Source organism: Alosa sapidissima, chromosome 1 (assembly GCF_018492685.1).
Source record: "Alosa sapidissima isolate fAloSap1 chromosome 1, fAloSap1.pri, whole genome shotgun sequence".
Taxonomy (NCBI): Eukaryota; Metazoa; Chordata; class Actinopteri; order Clupeiformes; family Clupeidae; genus Alosa; species Alosa sapidissima.
The window spans coordinates 52329698-52352108 of record NC_055957.1 but is presented as its reverse complement, the minus strand read 5'-3'; the positions used below and the strand labels follow the sequence as shown (position 1 = coordinate 52352108).

The 22411-nt window shown below is 46.2% G+C and overlaps 1 protein-coding gene across 3 annotated transcripts; it reads left to right on the top strand.

Annotated features, from left to right (window-relative positions):
- Positions 1–206: 206 nt before the first annotated feature.
- LOC121692548 (RNA-binding protein 33-like) lies at positions 207–22201 on the top strand. 3 transcript variants are annotated; one of them, XM_042071405.1, is made up of 18 exons: positions 207–331; positions 1067–1142; positions 1316–1364; positions 2040–2113; positions 2458–2764; positions 4027–4086; positions 5363–5516; positions 6227–6396; positions 8420–8507; positions 8990–9048; positions 12741–12843; positions 13242–13660; positions 14818–15243; positions 16526–16828; positions 17021–17614; positions 20049–20174; positions 21307–21344; positions 21608–22201. In XM_042071405.1, exons 1-18 carry the CDS (start codon positions 313–315, stop codon positions 21684–21686), a joined length of 3144 nt encoding a protein of 1047 aa, XP_041927339.1. In that variant the 5' UTR covers positions 207–312; the 3' UTR covers positions 21687–22201. The 3 variants fall into 3 exon arrangements, with proteins under 3 accessions (XP_041927339.1, XP_041927263.1, XP_041927174.1); XM_042071329.1 differs by having other exon boundaries at positions 8420–8627; positions 21310–21344; XM_042071240.1 differs by having other exon boundaries at positions 8420–8627.
- Positions 22202–22411: the final 210 nt, after the last annotated feature.

The following is a 22411-nucleotide window of genomic DNA, read 5'->3' as shown; positions in this document are numbered from 1 at the left end:
TTACTGGTGGTGAGCTTTTCCCTCTAATTTGGTGTCACAGATCATGGAGATAGTGTCCATTTTTTATAGAAAGACTTGAATTTGCTTTCATTATTTTTAGGTCAAACACCTACTGTACCCAGGAAACATGGGTGTAGTTCGGTAAAGATCATCATTCTAGATCTCTCACCTTAATCAACCCACAATCCCTCACGTCAGTTCCTTCCCATCACAGCGCATCATACAATCCATGGTTCTCACATGGTCAAATTTTTCACATAGCAAACTCTGCGAAGCTGCTAGGTTAGCAAGTTAAGTAAACTGCAGAGCGTCATGGCCACCGATTTCCAAGGTAATATTAATGTTAAAATAGTTCAAAGGACGTTGAACTTTTTGGACAATTGTAAGGTAGCAAATTTTGCCAGCTGGTTAGCTATGTTTTTGAGCGATGATAAAAAGGGATGAGTGAATGGATGGGGGTGACTAGCACTAACCTTGTTATCCACCTGACATTTGAATATGGTATTTTAGTTTCTTGTGTCAGCCAGCTAACTGAGCTGAACTGCATTGCGTAAACGTAGAAAATGCATCCTTCTGAATGATTAACGTTATCATAGTTGCTAGCTAGCAGAGACAACGCCGTTACAGATTATGTGAGATGGCAATGTCAGGGTCAGAAGTCAGCTTGAGCAGAAATAGTCAACAATGAAGGATATTTGGTGCATTAATAAAAACACTTAAAGACCTTTACTCTGTTTTCTCTAAACTCTGTTAAAGTTTAGAGTTTTAGTCTGTTTTCTCTCACATTCTCAAATAAGTTTCCATCCAGCAATGTAGCCTTTTAACACATAGGCTTATTTATATTTTTGTTTATACGATGTATCAATGCTGTTGCCTTGTGTGGGTTATAGGCTTAGTGGTGGTCACACAAGAGAAAATCAGCTGACATTATGCATCACTCAGTATACAAAGTGTTGGCTTGAAGCAAAGATGCCCCATATGTTCCTTTAGCATTGCTTTAGCATAATTGTCAGCTGTTCTGTCTGCTTGAACACGAGTTTGGCCTTTACCGCCCTGGTACTTGCAGATAATGAGTCAGATGTACATTACAAGCTTGGTCTAGAGCAGTCCCCCAGGAGGAGTGAAGATGAAGACTTGGACAGGTAAGCTAATGTTTCATTGTATGTCAGAAGCTCCAAGCAGACATGCCCTAGACAGACACATAATTTCCTGATGTAATGTAAGATTGACCTTTTACTGAAGGTCATCACACTTTTATTTGAAAGCAAAAAGCAGCAAATTGAAGAATTTCCCCTATATATTTTTTTCCCTTAAGTGATTTGGATGTTTGTCTACTTGATGATGCCTCCTCTGACATCAGAAAGGTAAGGTAGACTCATACTTGGCAATCATTGTAATGTGTTACATACTCTAGCCTATACCTCAAGCATTTTAGAAAGGCTAACAGTCATTAAGAATTATGATCAAGACTCTGAAATGTTTAATCTTTGTTTCATGATGATTCCTGAGGTCTTCAGTTAATATCTCTTTGGTAGTCAAATATTTGCAGCTTAGCTGAGGTGAAGTTATGCCCGAGCCGCAGGGCTTGTGACAGGTGGTCTCTTCACAGGGGAAAGTGCCCTGTTTTTCCCACTAGTAACTTCATATGGTCTACTAACTATGTCCTGAGGCACAGTGTCCGTATGTGCCGTACACAAAAAGGGGTGTGTCACTCAGTGAAGAGACGGAGCAAGTGTTATGGTAGAACTGAGGAAATGAAGGAAGCTACAAGGTTTATGAATGATATTAGAGCCTCACTGTCAAATCAGATCACTGGAGTTCTAGCACTTAAATCATATCACAAATATTGACAAGATCTTACTTCACCATAAATGTTTCACATGGGTATATTGTTCAGATCAATGTGGTTTTATATGATTATGTGATTCTTTTAGATAGTTTCGATGGGAAAAGGTCCATCCGTGTGAAAATGCTATCCAAGTCTTTATCTTGCCCTGTAAAGGCATTTGGCAAGTCCATTTTTGTACATTATTTCACAGAACATGTCTGACGTGCCGGATGAAGACCTGAGCGATGACCTTTTGCACAGCGATGAGGAGGAGCTAACGATCTGGTAAGGTGAACTTTTCTGCTACCTGCAGCGGCCCTGGCTGTTGCAGTGGAGCCTGAAAGGTTGATTCTCCGACATCTTCTCCATGTCGAGCTTTCTGACCATAACAAGCATTCAGTGCTGAGCAAACACTTCAGAGACACATCGCCCATGATGAGTGTGTTATTTCTAAATGCCCTTATCTCGCCAAACAAGGATTACGTGGCTGGACTCAGGAGAGCTATGATAAGTAGATACAGTTCAGGGATGATGGCCATTAGTCAATATTGTTTCTGTTTTGCCAGGTTCACATTGACAGAAATGTATTGCTCAGCTCATGCTCTGAACAAAGTTGTCCCCTTTCACAGCTACAATGATACAGTAGACAGCAGCCAAGTCACGACTCCTCTAAAGCCACCTTTGGAAACCCACGAAGAAATCCCCACTGAAATCAGAGAATCTCCCCTCTCTCCGGGGGAAGGGCCAGCGGTGGACCCCAGGGGAAGTGAAGAACCTGAAGGTAAGGTCATCTCTGGTCAAGATGAGGAGAGTGGCCACAGCAGCGCTGCGAACGCCACAGCGGCCGAAGACTCAGGCAAATGTGCCAGAGACCAGGAGAGCGAGGATGAGGCTGTGGACGTGGAAATCAATGAACCGTTCGATGATGAATTTCAAGTAAGTCCACACCGAGGTGCTGGTGTATCTTATCTCACAAGATAACATTGTTGTTGTTGTCTCTCCTCGGGCCAGTGGGGGTGGGTGGAGAGATTTGAAATCTCCTCTGGTCCCATTGGGAGAGCGCCTGAGAGAGGGAGGCAGGCAGGCAGGTAGGGAAGTGGGGGCGAGGCATGTGTGTGATGGAGAGGTGAAATTAGATCTATTATCGCTCCCTGACAGTTTATTTATCTGCGCCCTGACAAAGTTTGTGCTGACAGCTTGTTTGGCGGCGCTGGATTGCTCCTGTGTCGCGGGCGCGGGCGGCAGCAGTGAGCTCTGACCTTGAACGCCGTTTCCCAGCGGAAAATGCAACACTTTTGTGTCGCTGGAGCGACGCGCTGCCAATTATCTCAGCTGGATAATGCGAGAGAGCGCGCTATCTAGGATTAGGCCAGATCTGATAGCGCTTATGCTCAGGTGAAAAGATTATTGACCTTTTTAAAAAGATATCCATGAGGCTTAGATACGGTGCAGGTAATTGATGCTTTTTTTATGGCTCGTTCCTCTGCCCTTATATGGAATGAGCTGCAGAAAGAGAGGTCAGCTCAGAGATGTTGGGAGGAAACGTCTGATGTGATTGATCTGTGAAGGGTCTGACTCATGGCAAATGATCTCCGCGATCAAGACATGACCTAAGCTGTCATCTGGCTTGTGATGAGGAGTTTATGTCAGCAGTTCAGGGCACAGATGCATTCCGGTGGCACGGAGACAATGTATGCATTTTTAAAACGTATTCCCATAACTGATGCATAGTTTACGTGTTTAGTGATTTTGGTACATGCAAAGTATGTGTTCAGCTTCACACTATTAGATAGGAGACCTGAGTTTGCTACAAAAGATAACCCTGACAAGATGACAAAAATCTCCTATGATAACCATCATTGACAGAAAACATAGTAACAGCATATGAAATGACTCCTGAATTTTCATATATATATATATATATATATATATATATATATATATATATATATATATATATATATATGAGAGAGAGAGAGAAAGAAAGATATATATTTTATATATATATATATATAGAGAGAGAGAGAGAGAGAGAGGGGGGGGGGGATACTTTTAAGCAGGAGAGTTCCCTGGAGGCCAACAGTGCTGTCAGTTGATTGACCGACATCCATTGTGTGACTCAATGAGGCAGTATTACTCCCAAATGATGTACAGAAGAAATCTTTATTCTACATTTGCTTTGTTTGAATATATTCCAGGTCATCGAGATCAAAGAGCAGTCTGACCTAGAGGCATCCACCACAGCTGAAACCACTAAGGTAGTGATCATTAATCCGTGTATTGTGGACCAATATAAAAATACATCGTCTTGTCAAATTTGACAAAGGAGAACTGCTGGTGTCCCTTGTATCCCCCGGTGCTCTTGGAAGGGATAAGTGTTCATTAGCACAAGGAAATAGTGTTAACATACACCAACTTGTATCGCCCCACCCGCCTTCATCAGAGTCTTTTTATATTTGTTTAAGAAGAAACAGGTGTGTGGACTTCAGCATTCTAGATAGAGTGAAGTAAAAATGAGTAGAAAATCATTAGTATTCTTAAAATCATTAGTATTCTTAAATGAGTGAGCCCCATATTAATGAATCTGATTATTGGACTCCGTGGGTATTAATAATTGTTTATTGTCCTGACAAAAATAACTTGCAAAGACACTAACAAGTAAAGAATCTTGAGAACTTCATTCCCAAGTTTAAAATGTTCTTAAAATGTCTATTTTTCATGCTTACAATTACCAGTGTTTGGGTTTTGAGACGCATGATGTGAAATAATTCTCTGATTCAGAATTGATTTGTTTCCTTCATGGATCTGTCTGATTGCTTTCATGTGATTGGCTGATTTTGGCCCTTAAAGCTCTGCCATGTTGTTCCGTGGATTAATTATTCTTCCCTGTCGTCCGCCACGTGCCTCTTCATCCAGCAGCCCAGACACAGAGCTGTGATGAGTGGCTGCCGTGCAGATGGCATCTGGTTCACTGAAAGACTCACAAACACACACACTCACTCACACACCACACACACACACTCACTCACACACCACACACACACACTCACACACACTCACACACACACACACACTCACTCACACACAGACACACACACTCACACACACACACACACACACACACACACTCACAGACACACACACAGACACAACAAACATACAACAATCAAACACCCACCATCACACACACACACACACACACACACACACACACACACACACAAGCCATGGCAGACGCGGTGCAGAGTGTGGTAGCCTCCATCTGTGGCGTTAGACACCTCTGATTGTGTCAGAGCAGTCTGGACACAAAGGGCACAGAGAGAGAAACGCCTGTGTGTAGGAGGGGAGGGGAGGGGAGGGGAGTGGGTGTCTATATATTGGAAAAGAGTTGAAACCGGAGGAATGCGTGAATGAATGTTTGAATCAAAGTCATTTTTATTACTTTTATTATTTTTGTGTATTTCATGTTCTGTCCATGCTGCTTGGTTAGTTTGGTAGTCACAGAGGTAAAAATATACTCTTTTACCCATTCAGGAGAGCTGTAATGATGAGGATGATGAGTCCAATGAAGAGGAAGAGGATGAGCAGTCCTGTCATTCCCGCTTTAAGAGTGAAAGGAAAGAGGGCATGGTGGTTGTACGCTTGTCACACGGAGCTCGTCAGAGGAGAAACATCCCCGATACGTTAGGTAAACCAGGTTCACACGGTGATGACAAAATGAAATACAATCCATGTTTCTTTTGTTTTTCTTGCTCCAGTTATCTTTTTGTACATTAGTAATGCAGTCTGTAAATTTGGAAGCTTTGGCTGGGCCAGGGAGCACCCGAGAGAACTCATCCTACTAGAAAACATTTAACCAATACAAATTCTCATTTCGAGTTAAGTCAGAAATTTCTGTTGTCTCAGAACTTGTGACCATAAGTGACAGTTTATTTCCTGTGGAGAGAATGGTCCATAGTGGCTGATTGGAGATGTCATCTGAAAGCATGCCGTTACTGGGGCTAGTGAAATAAATCCTGACAGTTGGTCTGAAGGAAGTAATTGCTGATTCAAAAAGGAGGGGGGAGAATGGCGGATGAAGCGGAATAATTTGATGTGTTGTTTTATACGTTTTCACATCCAATCTTTCAAAGCCAATGTGAGAAACAGTAGAGCCTTATTCCTTTGCTGTCTAGTCCAGCAATAGCAATGGTAGGAGCCTTTCTATTAAGTTATAAGCTTGTGATAATTAGGTTTGACCTGTGAGTGGAGTTCTTACTCCACCAGTTAGCTCTTGTGTAATATCTTAATATTCAACTCTGCGCCAATGTTATATGGTGAGTTATTAATGCTCCTCTCCTTTGTTTTTTTTTTTTCAAGGAAGTTCCTCCTAATGCTTTCTTAAACATTGTGCTGCAGAGCTTTCAGGTGATTGCAGAACTGGGGCCAGAGACCCCGCACGCCGGCACATCGCTTGTGGAGGAGCTGGGGGCCGTCGACCACCCTCCAACTATCTAATGCTTAGCAGGATGGAAGTGAGAGGCTTCGACCCAAGGCCGCAACCCCAGGCCCAGCGGTCAAGTGTGCAGGTGAAATGCACGCCGTCGACTGCCACTAGTTTTTTGCAACTAAAGACAACAAAAATTGGGTTCTTTTTCAACCTCTGCTCCTCCTTCTCTCACATGCTATCTGTGCTGCTAGTGTGCTGTCAGTTTGTGTGTGCTGGTCTTTCTCTCTGTCCTTCGGCTCCTCTGTCCTTGGGGAAGCCATGGGAGTTTGCTTAGGGGAACGTCAATTACCCCCGCTCTCTTCGCCCATGCTTATCTGTGTTGATATATGGATTATAGCAAATAGCTTGGCAGTTGTCTGTATGGAGCGCATTACATGAAATTAGTTTTGTGTTTTCCCTTGGATTTAACATACGGCGCTGTCTTTTTGTTATGATTAGAATTTCTTTTTTCTTGGACCATGTAATTCCACTGAGGAAATTATTATTTAAAAAGAACAGCAAATACAAAATCAAATCAAAACTTGTTATCAATTAAGAAACTTCAGTCTGCGGATATATAAATGGGACGCATAGAATCCAAAATCAAACTTAAAACACTGAAGTGAGCCATTTTGTTGGCGTTAAACAGCACTGGCATGTGGGCTGTCTAATTGAATGACGGCAGAAAGAAATCAATCTGCCGCCGCGGCCCCTAATGGTGCCTGAGCTGTGCAGCGGGGACTTGAGAGAGCTGCTGTAATTGCTAATTTAGCAGGTCAGGCGAAGGTGAAACAGGAGTAAATTATGCGTCTGTGTCTCCCACACACACACACACACACACACACACACACACACATGCATGCGCGAGTGTGGCGGCGGCGACGACGCATTTGCATTCTGTGCGAGGCGCGAGGCATGTGGCTGGCTGCCTGTGCCACAGGGACAGGGGCCGCACTAACAGGCGTGGGTGGCAGGGAGACATCTTCATCTCCACCGCCACCACGACTTGTGACGGTCACAGGCCCAGCTCTGATCCCACACTAAACCTGTTGACTGCAGACATGTGCCCTGCGCTTTAGATCTCTGGGAGCTCTTATGTTGTTGGGATATTTTATCTTTTAAAGCTCCTTAACAGGAGTCTGTGCATTCTCTGGTAGGGCTTGGTATTGTTTTAGATGGAAAAAAAGGCATATTAATTAACATTTGACCTTAAACAGTAAAAGCCTCAAGTTGGCTTGAGGGCAAATAATAAAAGAACTATATGAGCAAGAGTGATGGAAACATGCTGAGCCCAAATGAGCATAGAAGAAGCAATAGCATATATATGAGCATATAGAACAAGAAGCTATAGAACACAGAAAGAATAACAGCACCCAAAAGCAATTGCAGTCGATCAGATTCCAAATGTCCACACATCCACACCTCCTCAGCTAAACGAGCCCATGCCTCAGCTCCTCCCAGCTCTGTGAAGCTCCCTCAGCTGCTCCATCCAGCCCATCAACAGTGCTCTTCTCTTCTCTTCTCTTCTCTTCTCTTCTCTTCTCTTCTCTTCTCTTCTCTTCTCTTCTCTTCTCTTCTTCTCTCAGGGAGGAAGCTGAAACCTCCCTTTCTCCTTAACCTCTGGAAACACAATCTCGCTCTCATTCTCTCTCTTTCTGTTTTTCTTTCTCTCTTTCCCTTCCCCCCTTTCCCGCTCTCTGTCATACCCATGTGTTCTTTCTTTCACACTATTGCTGTGTAAGCTTCTTATTATCATGCTTTGTCTTTTCTTTTTCATTGTAGGGATGTGGCATCACGAGTTTTGTCTGAGCTCTATCAAGGTGCATAGTACCCTTGTCCCAGCAGTGAATGTCCTTCTCTTAGACCCTCCACCAACGGAGTATTGTACGAGCTGCTGGGCAGGCCTGTTGGCCTGGCATGGCATTGGCCCAATGCCCGTTCAGTGGCTTTGCCACCTGTGTTTGTGTTTAGTTTGCTAACATTGGCCCTCTCCCCCCACACTGCACCCTGTCTCTGCCCCCCTGCTCTGGTAGGACTGCCGCTAGGCGTCTGCCACACGGTAGGACGCCCGTCGTCTTCTCCCGTAACTTTGTGTTTCTCTCTGTTTGTGTCCGCTCTTGTAGCCGCCGCTGCCGAGCCATCCACGTCCCCGGGCCCCTCAACAGCGCTACTTCAGCCCGCCGCAGAGCTACAGCCAGCCAGGCCACCAGGGTAGGGCTGCACCCCAGGGACCAGCACGTTCAGTAGCCATCCTCACTGGACGTTCATCTCCTTGGGTTCGATCAGGTTCAGGCGCTCGGGTTTTATCATGTGTGTCGTCAGCACATCCAGGTTTCTGATTTTCTCCTAACTTACAATGATGCAAAGCTCGCGAATGGGGTTTTCTGTTCTTCATGTTGCAGGGGTTGTTATGTTTTTCTTTTTTTAATTATTCAGATGGGTGAACTAACGGTTTATTAAATGTACTTCAATTTATTTTAATTTCAGACCCAACAGAACACTAAAGCAATCATGAATGTGGCTCTTTTTTAAGTACAATTTCACAGATATTGTACTTAATATCATATTAGATGTAGTCTATCTCACTGTCAGATATGATGAGAGTTGTCTTTGGTGTGCGGGCGCACTTGTTTTGGAGTGTGTGTGTTTGTGTCCTACAGAGCTGGTTAATGGGCTCCTTCCTCTCATTGCAGTGCCCTTGATGTGTGCACAAAGCCAGGCCAAGCCTGCTGTGGCTCCCCAGTGCCTCTCTGTGAGTAGCAGCTGCTCTCTCTTTTTCTGTGTGTGTGTGTGTGTGTCTGAGTGTGTCTGTGTGTGCGCGCATCCACACAAAAGGAGAAAAAGAGGAGGGGTAGGTGTGTGTGTGTGTGTGTGTGTGTGTTTGCGTTTGTGTGTGTCATATAGCTATTAACCATCCCTGCCCTGGCTAAACACTGTTTGAGAATCTGTAAACATTGATGGGTGTCCCAGCACAACTGGAAATGTTTGATAGCAGCTTTAGGCACTTATGTTTATTTCATTTAGATGCAGGGGGGAGGGGGACTGTGAATTTGGCTTAGCTATTTGAAACAGTTTTTCAGCCTAGATGCGTTCATTCTTCTCAGAAAATCATGAAAAGCTTCAAATAAAATGATTTGTCTCTCCCTCTTCAATTAGAAATACGCGAGTGTGTCCTCCAACTGAGTGCCATGTGTTAAGTGTCACGTCCTTCCAAATGCATTTTCAAGCTGAAATCATTGATTTGTCACCACGGGCATCAGAAACGTCCAAACTATGCTTTGCCTTGACCCTCTTTCTTTGGGATGTGTGTGCCTGATTGACATCTGCTGGCAAGGGGGGGCTCTTCCTGAAAGGGAGGCAGAAAATTGGGTTGCTCTCGGGGTCGCTGTGTCAAAGCCACTGCCCGGCCTGAGTGTCAGCCCCCTTCTATTCACTCGGCCCCAAACGCTCCCCTGCTCCCCGCCACATGCGCGCCAGGCCATTTATGCGCGCCGAGTCCAGGGGCTGGGGCTCTCTGGCCGCTGTTTATCATTTTGCGGTGTTTGGACGTCTCTCGCCGGGCCACAGCGGAGGCGGCGAATCCCTGTCGCGTCTCACCCAGCCAATCACGGAGCTTCCTCGGACCGGTGCTGGGGTAGGATGCCATTTAGAATGCAGGTGACAAAATGCCCCCCAGAAACTTTCATTTGCCAGTGGGCATCTGATTAATCACGATTATCATACCATTATCATACAATCACACACTAATCGTACATGCAGGGCCCCATCTGCAGCCTGGGTGTGTACAGAATATTTTCCGCAAGGGGTAAAGCGAGAGTGTGAGTGAGTGGAGGGGGGGGGGGGGGGGGTTTAAATATTAATCCTGCCCGTCATTGGAAAGTTCATTTAAAAAAATTAAAAAAATAGAAAAGGGCGAAACGGCATTGAGGATTTCATCAAATTGAAATGGATGGATTGCCTCCAGTGAATGATCTCATTAATTCCATTAATTGCGACACAGAATGCACCGCCTGCTGTTTGTTTGCAGTAAATGACAGCTCTGATTGTGCCGGACTCAGATAACGGGTTCTGTGTGTGTGTGTGTGAGTGTGTGTGTGTGTGTGTGTGAGCGTGTGTGTGTGTGTGATCGCGTGTGTGAGTGTGCGTGGGTGTGTGCTTGTGTCCTTGTGTGTGTGTGCATGCGCTTGTGTCCCTGTGTGTGTGTGTGTGTGTGTGGACGGGTGGATGCTTCACTAGTTTGCTGTATTGGCACTACTGAGGTGTCATAGGCTTTGCAAGGTGAGGAAACTGGCAGGGAGTTTTTTCTCCTCTAATCATGAGAAGTCCCTCAGGTGAGCATAATGAAGAGGGTGGCATATCATTACATTTCTGGATTGATTAGAATAATTTTTCACCTTCCAAGGCATGAAAAGGACCTGTAATTACTTTTTTTTACAATGAATATTTACCACATAATAGGATTTATTTATTTCTCAGAAATGAATGCAGTGAGCATATTTGTGTTGTTTGAGCGACTGCTGGGTGATATAGCAGAGTCTCTCCTCTGAGGTTTCTGTGGCTCCGTAGAATAGTGGTCCCAGTGCGGCCGCGCCCCATGCCTCTGTGGCGTTGGAGCTGATCCCAAACACAGAGCAGTGGCTAAGTGGAGGTGGCATTAATGAAACGTGCCTCTGTTGTCCTGTGAATTGCCCACCTCATTCAGTCTGGCACAGTCAACTCCTGAGTCCAGCCCAGGGCCACAATACAGCCCTGCTGAATGGCCTCCCTCTCTCTCTCCCCCCGCCCTTGCTCTTCTCTCCTTGTTTTCTCCCCACTCTCCCTCCCTCCCTCCCTCCCTCCCTCTCTCTCTCTCTCTCTCTCTCTCTCTCTCTCTCTCTCTCTCTCTCTCTCTCTCTCTCTCTCTCTCTCTCTCTCTCTCTCTCTCTCCCTCCCTCTCTCCCTCCCTCTCCCTCCCTCCCTCCCTCCCTCTCTCTCTCTCTCTCTCTCCCTCTCTCTCCCTCCCTCTCTCTCTCTGTCCCAGACCCACCCCCATTCCTCATTCTTCCATATCCTTTTTTGGTTCTCTCGTTTCCTCTCGTTTGGTCCGTCCATCTCCCGCTCCCCAGCTCATGCCAGGCCAGTGAATGGGCACACGCGTAGTTATCAAATTCGCACAAGCCGCCCGCCCATTGTGGCGTCCTTTTAATTAAATCCTACTGGGGGCTGAGTGCGACCTTTCTGAGTGGGGAACTGATTACGCGGACAATGGCCGCCTATTCCTTCTCACTCGCCATTCCCTCGCTGTTGCATAGAGGCGCTGATTAACTTTGTGTTTGGGTCAGCCTGGCTTCCCTCTCCACTGTGAAGAGGGGGGAAAAGTAATCAATTTTCATTTAGAATGTTGATTAGGGGTGATAGGGATCAGGCAATTAGCGGCAGGTAGGAAGCTGTAAATACAGAACACGCATACACCATTCATTTTGAACCCACCATGCGTGTTTAAATGTATTTATACTTGTAGTACTACAGTAATATACTGTAGTATATTTTTAGAGTTATATTTTTACACTTTTAGCCTTTATTGACAAGAAAGTAAAGCTCAGGTGATGAGTAGGAGGGCGATGGTGGGCTTGGGCAATGACTGGCTGGATTCATAACTAAACTCTTGTACCGCACTATGGCTCACCAAGCAGAATGATTTCTGTTTTTTTTTTTTTTTTTCCTTTTTGAAAATTAAATTATGGGGTGTGTGTGTGCCCTTGCTTTGGTGTGTGCGCATGCATGCATGCATGCATTGCTTGCCATGCGTGTGAATAATGCATGCGGTTTTGTTATAGTTTTATTAAATCTGCAAAACTGCCTGTAGAATTATACATATGCCTTGTGAGATTTAAGATTGAGCTCACCCAATGCTCACTTTTTTGCAATGTAATTAGCCTTTAATTGAACATTTGAGAATGACTATGAAGAGTATCTTATAGTATCTTCAAGAATTCTGTATAAAAATATGCTGTGTCTGTTTCTGCCAAATGTTTGTGTGTACAGTATGTGTGTGTGTGTGTGTGTGTGTGTGTGTGTGTGTGTGTGTGTGTTCTCATCTGAGGTTTTATCCCATTGTGGCATGTTTACATGCCCTTTGTATGTGTGTGTGTGTGTGTGTCTGTCTTTTAAACTTTGCTGTGTCTCTTTGACTGTTTTATTTAATGCGTGTCTGTGTGTGTGTGTGTGTTCTCATCTGAGGTTTTATCCCATTGTGGCATGTTTACATGCCCTTTGTATGTGTGTGTGTGTGTGTGTGTGTGTGTGTGTGTATGTGTGTGTCTGTCTTTTAAACTTTGCTGTGTCTCTTTGACTGTTTTTTTTAATGCGTATGTGTGTGTATGTGTGTGTGTGTGTGTGTGTGTGTGTGTGTACGTGTGTGTGTGTGTGTGTGTGTGTTTGCTCGCTCACGTTCCTCATCCTCAGGGGGTGGCTGCGGCGGGCCCGTCTCACTTCCCCCAGCCCCTGCGGTCCCAGCATGCGGAGCCCTGGAGGGGACAGGCGCCCCCAAAGGAGAGGAGGAGCAGCGGTGAGTACCCCCCCCCCCCCCCACACACACACACACACACACACCGTCCCCATCACTACCTCACGGCAGCCTGGTCGTTTGATACGGCGGAGGGGAACATTAGGACGGGATGCCCCACTGCACCCTGGGAAATGTTCAGCATACTGCTTCACAGCAAACATTATGTACATAGAATTATAGGGAGCGCGTTGGCCGCGCAGGCCCATCATGGGGGATGCTCAAGGTATGGCTACTCCCCAGGACCCTGCGGGACGCAGCCAGGCTGCCCAAGGTGTAAGCAGAAGTTGAGATGTCACATCAGATCAGCTGAGATGTGGCAATATGGCACCACATGCTCACTTCCTCCTTTTTTGTCTGTTTTTTTGTCCCCCCTCCCCCCCTCCCCTTTCCTTTCAAAGAGCCCCTGGTCCCCGGACAGCATATGCTTGATCAGTGGCGCTGCCCTCGTCCACTGGACTGCAGTCCCAGGTTGCCTGGCCAGTCCCACAGGAGGCCACCACCCCCGCTGAGGCCACGGATGGAGCAGAGGCCGTGGCTGGGCCCGGCGCTGGAGTCTGGGTCTGGGTCTGGGTCTGGGTCTGGACCAGGGAGAGAGATGGGGAGGCAGGCCGGGCTGGGGCAGCCACTAGCGGGGCACAGAGAGCCCCTGAGGTCTCCCCTTCCTCCACCTGCCCCCTATAAGATGGCTCTGAACTCAGGGCAGCTCCACTCCAGACCCTTCCTGCCCCAGAGTCAGGTGTCGCCCCAGTCCTGCTCCCCCACCTCAGAAAAGCCTACAGCCACACCCTGTGTGCCTGTTCATCCTGCCAGATCTAAGGTAGTCAATGATGCACTTACATACACATACATACATACATACATACATACATACATACATACATACAAACATACATGTATACATACATACATACATACATATACATGCCTTGCAGTCTTCATAAAGAGCCCACATAACCATATGAATGCACACTTTTATGTCAGTCTCTGTTTTTAGTGGCAAATATTTCTTATTTATGACTATGAATGTAGTCATCACACTGGCATGTTTTGGGTGCCAGTGTGCCCCAGAGATCAGCCGTGCCACTCCAGTGCCACATCTAATGAGTGTGAGTACTAGAGGCTTGACTGCCCTCTAGTGGTAGAATTGGCTGTTCACTCGTCTTTTAAAACATGCCCTTAACACACAGAGTTCATCTCGGAATGACTTGTCATGTAACCATTACAAATTGTGAATGCAGAAAAGCTGGGGTGATCTGGATCTGGTGATATATTAGGTTTGTATAAAGAAAAGCAAAAGCACTTGCTAGTGAAATGTGTAGAAGAATTCCAAATGATGTGCATGGAGATTGAGACTACTGAGGTTAAACTAGATTACAATGGGACACTGTATTGAGTGTCGGGTCAGATATAGGTGCTTAAAGGCAGTTGTAGTCTGTCACTGCACCACGCCGGCAAAGCGGCTGTCGCCGAATCACCAGCTGCTGCCAGATCAACACCTTTATCACCATACTCACACCAGCTGCCACGGCAACAGCACCAAACCACACCCCCAGTTTGCCTTCTGCCTCTATCTGTCCAATCATAAAGCACCCTGCAGTGCCTACCCCTTTCTTCACACTGCCTGAATTAGGCACAGAGGAGTGATGATTTATTTATCTCTCTCTCTCTCTCTCTCTCTCTCTCTCTCTCTCTCTCTCTCTCTCTCTCTCTCTCTGCCAAATGGACACACATTCACAAATGACGTTATCTCTCTAGCGGTGACGCATTTTACTGCCAAATGTTCTGGTTCTTGAGTGTTCATTGTTTTGTAAAAGTGCTTATGATCCAACTCATCAATTGAGTGTCACTGTTCTGTGTGATGTTTTACATCTGTGCTTCAGTTGATGTGTACCGTACATGAAAATGAAGATGACCTTTACAAAATGTGCTGCAAGGCTGAAAAATGCACCTCTAATCAGTCAATGATTGTCACAGGTCACACCTTGTTTTACCAAGCCGAGTGCCTTTGCTGATGCAGCACCGAGCCACACTCAGAGTCCAGTGCAGGCCCAGGCTCAGGTCCAGCCTCGTCCACGCATCCCTGGCCTCCCGCCAGTCCGGTCTCCCGCACGCATCTGCAGCACGGACGCCTTACGTCCGACTCTGGCGCCGGCCGCGCAGGTGAGGCCCATCACTAGGGGCGAGCTGAGCGCCAAGCCCGCGGTGGTTGCCAGGGGAGTGACCGCCACGGCCGTGCCCGTGCCAGTGCAGCGTGCCAAGGCGGAGGCGGCTGCCAGCAGCGCTCCGGAGCCCCGGGCCCCTGTGAGGAATGTGGGTCAGAAGGTCAAGGAGGAGCCCCCGTCTCCAGTCCGGCGCGCCCGGAGCCCCCCGGCCGAGGCCTGCGTGAAGGCAGAGGAGAAGGTCAGTCAATAGCTCAGCTCTCTAAGGGTCAGTGGGCCTCCGAGTTGGCCAGAAGAATTGGCAGATCAGCTCTTATGAAGTCACTGGGCAAAATTCATTTTGTGCAATCATTAGTCTACCAATGCAAGCACAAATAGAACTGAAAGAAGTGAATAATGAATGCCTCCTGTGTCAAGTGTCGGCTGTTGAACAGTTTCATGTTTTTTTCATATTTATTTTGAACATTTTATCCTTTTACACTAAAAGCGGTTAAACAGAGCCAGGTGAGGTGGGTGAAAGCAGAGGACTGCACATCTGACGAGAGTCCTTAGATGTAATCATGGGAGTGGTGTTGAGTCTCTGAAAGAGGCCTGTGAGGAAGGTCCTGTGATGGTGCTGATGTGTCGGCTAATAGAGTCCTGACTCCCTCCGCAGTCAGCTCAAGGTCAGGCGGATCTGCTGAAAGCTGGTCATTAGACCCAATTATTAGCTCGGAGAATGCACTCGGCGAAAAATCAATAGCCTTTTCTGCAGCCCCTTTCACAGGGTGCGGCTGCCAATCAATCACTCCCACCCACCGCCGCCGCTGCCAGTCCTCGTGATCCCCAGCGCACGGTCACATCCGGCATTGTCAGTGACCTTCCAAGCACAGCAGCCCTGTGATAACATGCCTTCACAGGGGAGGTGGGAGGGCGGGGACCGAAAGAATGGCAATGTCACTGTTTTTGACAATGTCAGTTATTTCTTTAGATGACTTTGAAATATGTAGCCAACAACACGCTAATGCTTTCTAGCTTAGAACCTTGAACATGAAAGTGATGAGAATTTTCTTTCTTGTTTCTGCTGTAGTCCTTTTATGGTGATCACATTAACTTTTGTTCTATTTCATTGCTAAAATGTTTTTTAGACATAAGCACATTAACTTTGGTCACACTGAATTAATGGATATTGTCTTACTCACTGATTGAATTGTTAAAGCTTAAAAAAAAATGGACAACAGACCATTAAAACGTAGAGATCTGGCAATTCACCCCATACTACATGAAATTACTTTGTAAGGAGTGGACAATAACAACTAAAATTGTAGAAACTGAGTGTCATTCTAGAGCAAAACATTTCAGTCTAGTGAATAGTCCATATTTCGAATGGGTAATGATATTCATGCTTTCAATGTGTTAAATAAATAAATAGACTGTGTGCTTATGTTATGTACATCCCAGCAACAGGTAGGTATAGGACAATATATTGGTATATTTTGGTGTGTTGATTGTAATGTGTTGCCTGTCCCACTGCTGCCTGACAGGAGGATGAGGAGACACAGGCCTACAGGGAGAAGATGGAGGAGCAGAAGAGGAAGAGGATGGAGGTCCTCCGTCAGAAGGAGCTGCGCAGGCAGCTGCAGGCTAAGGAGAAGCGGATGGCCCTGCAGGAGTCCACCAGAATGCAGCGAGTGAGCCAGGGCCCGGTGGAGCAGCAGAGGTGGCCCAGGGAATGTGGCCAGCCGTGGGGCCAGGCATGGGCAGCGCAGCCCTACCAGAGAGCCCAGAGAGAGTTTCCTCCACCTCCACCACCATGTCAGTTTGACTCTGAAGATACATTTTTCCAGGTATGTGCATCTTTTTTGTTGGTTTTTTGCACAAATGAATGTTTGCCTGTAGTGTGCATATATCACCATGCATTCCCCGGTTCCGATTATTTTCTCATCAGGGAGAAACGTGGCTCTAGGAGCCATGTCTTGTAATTCTAACATTCATCTCTCCTTGTCCTGTGTTCTGTGTTCTGTATTTGGCTGGCAAAGGGGCCAGACAACATGGGACCTGTTCACTTTAGAGAGGTTCCGCGAGATGGACCGTCGCCAGAAGGACCAGCCTCTTTCCAGCAAAGCCAGAGAGGGCCAGCACAGAGCTGGACTGACCGTCTCCAGCAGTCAGGAGTCCAGCCTCCCCAGCAGCCAAGTCCGCAGAGGGGGATTCAGGTTCAGTGCCACATAGTGCATGAAGGCCAACCCAACGCAGAGCTCCGACTCGGGCCGCTCTCCTCGGATGCGGCTCCTCGGAGCCTCCAGGGTCCTACCGCCTGCCAGCCCCAGCCTCAGGTGATGCCTGCACCCCCGGCAGAGCCGAGCGACTCAGCGGAACTCCTGTCGGATGATTTAGAGTCTGGCCCGTGGCCGCCGCTGGATCAGGACGAACAGCGCTGGTTTCGGCCCCCGAAGATATGGACTCCCCCGTGGAGGCCCCAGAAACGGATGCAGCCGTGGGTGCTGGGGGAGGAGCAGGAGCCCGTGCTGCCCATCAGGCCCATGCTCAAGAGGACCGTGGCTCAGAGAGAGGACCACTGTGAGGACGAGGGGCGGCCGCCGGTGAAGGTCATTCGGCACATCACAACAGAGGTGAGTCTGTGTCCTTGGCCACTGCATGTCAGGCTCTTTTTTTTTTTATCTCAAAAGTTTTTTGAAGAACAGTGACATGGGTTGTATCAAAGACATATGATCAGTTCCTGGAAAAAAAAATTAGATTACTATTTCAGAAAATAAATTATTTGTCATGAAATTCTGAAGTTGTTTTTATCTAAATTAGGGGGAATAATGTACTCCTAACCCACACACCCTGTCCTCAATCTTACAACTAGCACTTGCACAATGCCACACTAGAGGAGCATTTCCCCTAGGTCCTCATTGTTTAGGCAGAAAGCTCGTCTCAGCTATGTTGATGTTCAGTGTTGGCCATTTCTATTTTGTTCTACATTTCCTGTAAATTAGTTGTGCAAGGTGATGTGTTTATTTTCCTCTAGCGATTTTATTTTCCACAATTTGAGTTGTTACCTCAGATTGTTGAAATTGTCGAAGACATAGTGGCAACAAACATCCTTTTGTTCTATATTGTCTGATGGGACTCGGCTTCCTGAGGTGTTACAGGTACCTTCTGTTTACCTTCTGTTACAATTATTTGTATTTTTTTCGTTGTTATCTTCTTTCATTCAAGTTCTTTCATCTCTATGCGAGGCCCGTATGCTCTGTGAATGTTCACATTGAGCTTTATAACCAGTGCCCTCTGCTCAAGGTGGGAGTTTTCCTCTAGGTGTTCTTTCATCTCTTTTAAACCTTGTAATTTCCTCTTAGTGACACACACGCACACTGTTGCTAAGCACGCAACCTTTTACAGTACGTGCATTGTGGTGGTGTTCAGATCTCCCCTCCCCACCCCACCCCTTGCCTCCTCAAAGGCATCCTGAGAAGAAAAGGCAAGTGTTGCGGCGGCTGGGCTTTGAGCTGCGATGAAGATAACATGGTGTCAGTCTTAATAGAGGGGAGTGTGGGAGGGATGTCTTTGCAGAGGGGAAATATCTGCAGGCAGCCAGATCAATGACGTTTGCCTTTGACATGGCAGCGCGCAGGCCTGGGCTGAAAGACAGCTCGGCGAGATGTTACCTAGGGGACATTGTTTTGCTGTCAGTCTCGGCAGCCCCTGACAATGTTATCTTTCTCCCACTCTCCACTATCAAGTATCTTGCAGGTGTGCAGAAATGGATGCCCACCCCCCCCCCCCACCCAAGACGCGCAATTAATCTTTTATGTGCATGCGTGTGCGAGTAGTGCGTGTGCAGGCGTTTGTGTGCCTGTAATACCTATTAAGAGCGAGTTGCCAGTTTGGCGGATTTGGATTGAAGAGCTTAGCTGCAGATAAGGGAAATTAATTTTTCATCAAGAATAATAGAGGTGCTGCGCTAACAGGCCGTTAACAATGCGCCGTCTTATTGCAGATGGTGAATTTGTCAAGTGTTGTCACTCCAGGATAATGCGTCTTACGAGGTGACTGGTATCAATGAGGGGTGTGATTTGCTAAGGACAGGGATTAATCAATTTACCCAGCGCTGAGACCAGCAGACCACAGATACATTTTTTTCTCCTGTGTTTTCTGTGGGATATGGAAGATGTAATACGCCCTTGTAAGGCTGAATAAATACGTGCAGGTGTTTTGCCTGGATTAGAAGCCAAATGTTTTGTGCTGTGTTTGAAGAAGTAATATTGGAACTTGCAGTGGAGCAACAGACTATGGAGAAATGGTTTCTACAAGAGATCTATTAGTCATAGCAACCTGGGCTAGTTAGAGTTTAAAGCTTAGGTCACAGTTGTACTTAGGATAAAAACAAACCAAATGGGCCAAATGGGAATCTCTCTACACATTAGTGATTGAGCCCTTTCAAACTGCTGCTCACTTGGCATTATGTTCTGTCACACAGTCTCCTTTTTCCATCTGTCTGTTCAACAAAATAAATGTAAATATTTATAAAGATATTGTGCTTTGACTTTAGCCTCTCATTACAGGTGGATGGAAGAATATGCATCAATCGGGCTACGTGGAAGGACCCATGAGAGTTTTCTATGGTTCTTTATTGGTTTATCATGTGCTGTTTTTTTGGTGGTGTTGGTGGTGTGTGTGTGCACGAGCCATAAGGCCTGCTGCAGGATGGGAAGGTTGTGAGGACACACAGACTGCTGCTGGGAGTTGTTCTGTGTCGGGGGTAAACTCTGGAAGGCAGTTGGAGCAGCTTCACTGAGAGTTTGAAGTGGTTGAAGACGTCCTCTGTCTCGTTCCCCCTGCCTGTTGGGCTAATCTAATGAAATTTGCGTTGGACCAATGGAAACTGACAGTTCGGTTGCAGCCGGTGCCGGTTTCCTCTGGTCCTCTCCCCCCTCTGTTGAAGCTCCACGGCAGCTCCACAACCCTGAGTGCTGGGGCTCTGCTTTTTGTCTGTGTTGGTAGTAGTGAGGAGTGTGTGTGCAGGTCTCAGAGGTGCTTTGTCTTTTTGTGTGTGTTTCAAAGGAGGAGCACAGGGCACAGTGCTTTAGCACCAGGGGTATTGCTGTGAAACATCAAGACCACCTTAATGTGACCAGACTCATCACTGTGGGAAGACCCCTGCAACAGCCTGACCAGCTGCAGAATATGGTATGTGTCGTGTGTGTGTGTGTGTCTGTGTCTGTGTGTTCTGAATCCAGTCAAACTGTAGTTATGTTACTGACACCACAATTACTGACACTAGCAATTTCCATTGCTCTCAAATAAATGCCATACATCCCTTTTGTCAACCAAATTCTCTTCTACTTGAACTGAAGTGACCTTCCTGTCAACACATAATGTGGCCATAACAGTAAATAAGTGACGCCAGAAGGAAGCATTGGGCCCTTGTGTGGCGCGCAGGCGGTGCGGGCGGCCCTCTCACCAGGTCGTTGTTAAGGGAAGCAGATGAGCCAGAGAGAGCCAGATGGGCCGTGGCTGCCCGGTGCTCGCTAGGCAGGACGAGGCAGAGCAGCGGGCAGGGCGGCCAGGAGAGGCAGAGGAGGTGGAGGACGCGCGCCCCTGCTATGTGTCAGTTGAAGGGCTTTCTTCATCAAACGTGGGGGGCTCTAGGAGCGCAAACCTGCTGATGTCAGTCCGTCTGCACAGAGTGGAGGCAGAGGATCAGCCCCCACAGGCCCAAGTCCACTGCAGCCTCTGTGGGGTTGAGATGGTAGAAATATGCTCACGGTCTGACCAGCAACAAAAGAATGTCGGACTCTCTAGCAGTGCCTCATTCACATTTGGCATGACAACTGTGCCTAATGGTCATTTTGTTGTTCTGACTCTTTCAGTACTCGGCCTAATAACCAAAGCTATAGACTGTAAGATTTTACGAAGAGTTTACTATATAAATGTACTACAAATAACTACACACTTGCACCCTGGATACACCATATTTGATCTTAAAAAAGATACAGTTTGTGAGCATTTCACTAAACTCAGCGGATTGACCTCTTACCATAACCACCTTTCAACTGAATTGACAAAAGCATTGCATTCTGCTTTGGCATGGCGTTAAAGTATAAGTAGGCTAAGGCTATATATACTCTTTTGATCCTGTGAGGCAAATTTGGTCTCTGCATTTATCCCAATCTGTGAATTAGTGAAACACACACAGCACACAGTGAACACACAGGTTTGGGTGATGACCTTTGGTACAGTGGGAGGAGGGTTGGCAGGTAGTGTTGGTGGGCTTTTGATTGGCTGACATCTTTGGATCTGTGTCCATCTTTCCTCCCAGCAGGACATGGATGACAGAGGGGGCGTGGTCTGTCACATGTGAGTACATCCTCTGAAATGGACAGTTTTGTGCCAGTGATTTAATCCTATTTATAGCCCATATTAACCTACAGTAATAATGTACACTTCAAAGTCCATTTGGTGTACACTGACACACAGGCAACCAACCAGTAGTGATGCTTTGTATACATTTAGAATTATCTGAGTTACTCTACTGTTAGCTTGTTTGCTACAGTATATTGAACGATACATCTTGTACTGTATATGAATTATTCTTACTTATTTTGTCCTGTCTCATACAGGCTTGAACAAACTGGATTGTGGAGACGGTGCACAAATTCACTGCCAAACTCCAACTTGATTGTGAAGATCAATTATTGAAATGACCCAAAATTACAACATATCATTCTACTCCTGGAGAGTACAGTACAGAAGCACAAGTTGTGAGAGAAATGTCCCATTTAAGTGTAGTTTCTGCAAGGCCTCAGAGGCTAATATTATGTTAAGATTTTGTCACTTATTTCTGGAAATACCTTGCTGCAGTTTTATGTTCAAAGATGTCTATTAAGTTGAATATGCTAATGAAACGGTCTTGTGTTTCGAGGGGAAATATTTGTTTCTGCAAATGCTGTTAAACTGGACACATATGTGTGTTGAGTCTTCTGTGTCCATTTTATTTGATGCTCTACTTTTTTATTGTGTTTATCTTTTAGGATTAGTGGATTTATTGTGTTGCAGTTTTAAGAGGTAAAAAAGACAACATTTTATGTAGTTCTATGTGGGTGGCACTTAATTTTATATGTTAAATGTTTTTATTTTTGTTGACAACTCCGTTTCCCTCATGTTTGTATTTGCAATTCATTAAAACATGCAGGGTATTCCTTACACTCTTTGCGACTCTTGAGTTACTGCGCCATTTGTGGACATTCTTTAGAGTGGTGCTATAGTTCTCAGATTACCTTGTCAGCCCCATCAGGGAACCCTTGTTGGTCTAAATTAATAAATCCAATCTGTTTACATGTACACATGCAGTGGTGTGTATGTGTGAAGGCTCTGGCCATCTCTGAACACAAAGCACAAGCCTCTCTGGACATCTCGGTTTTGGC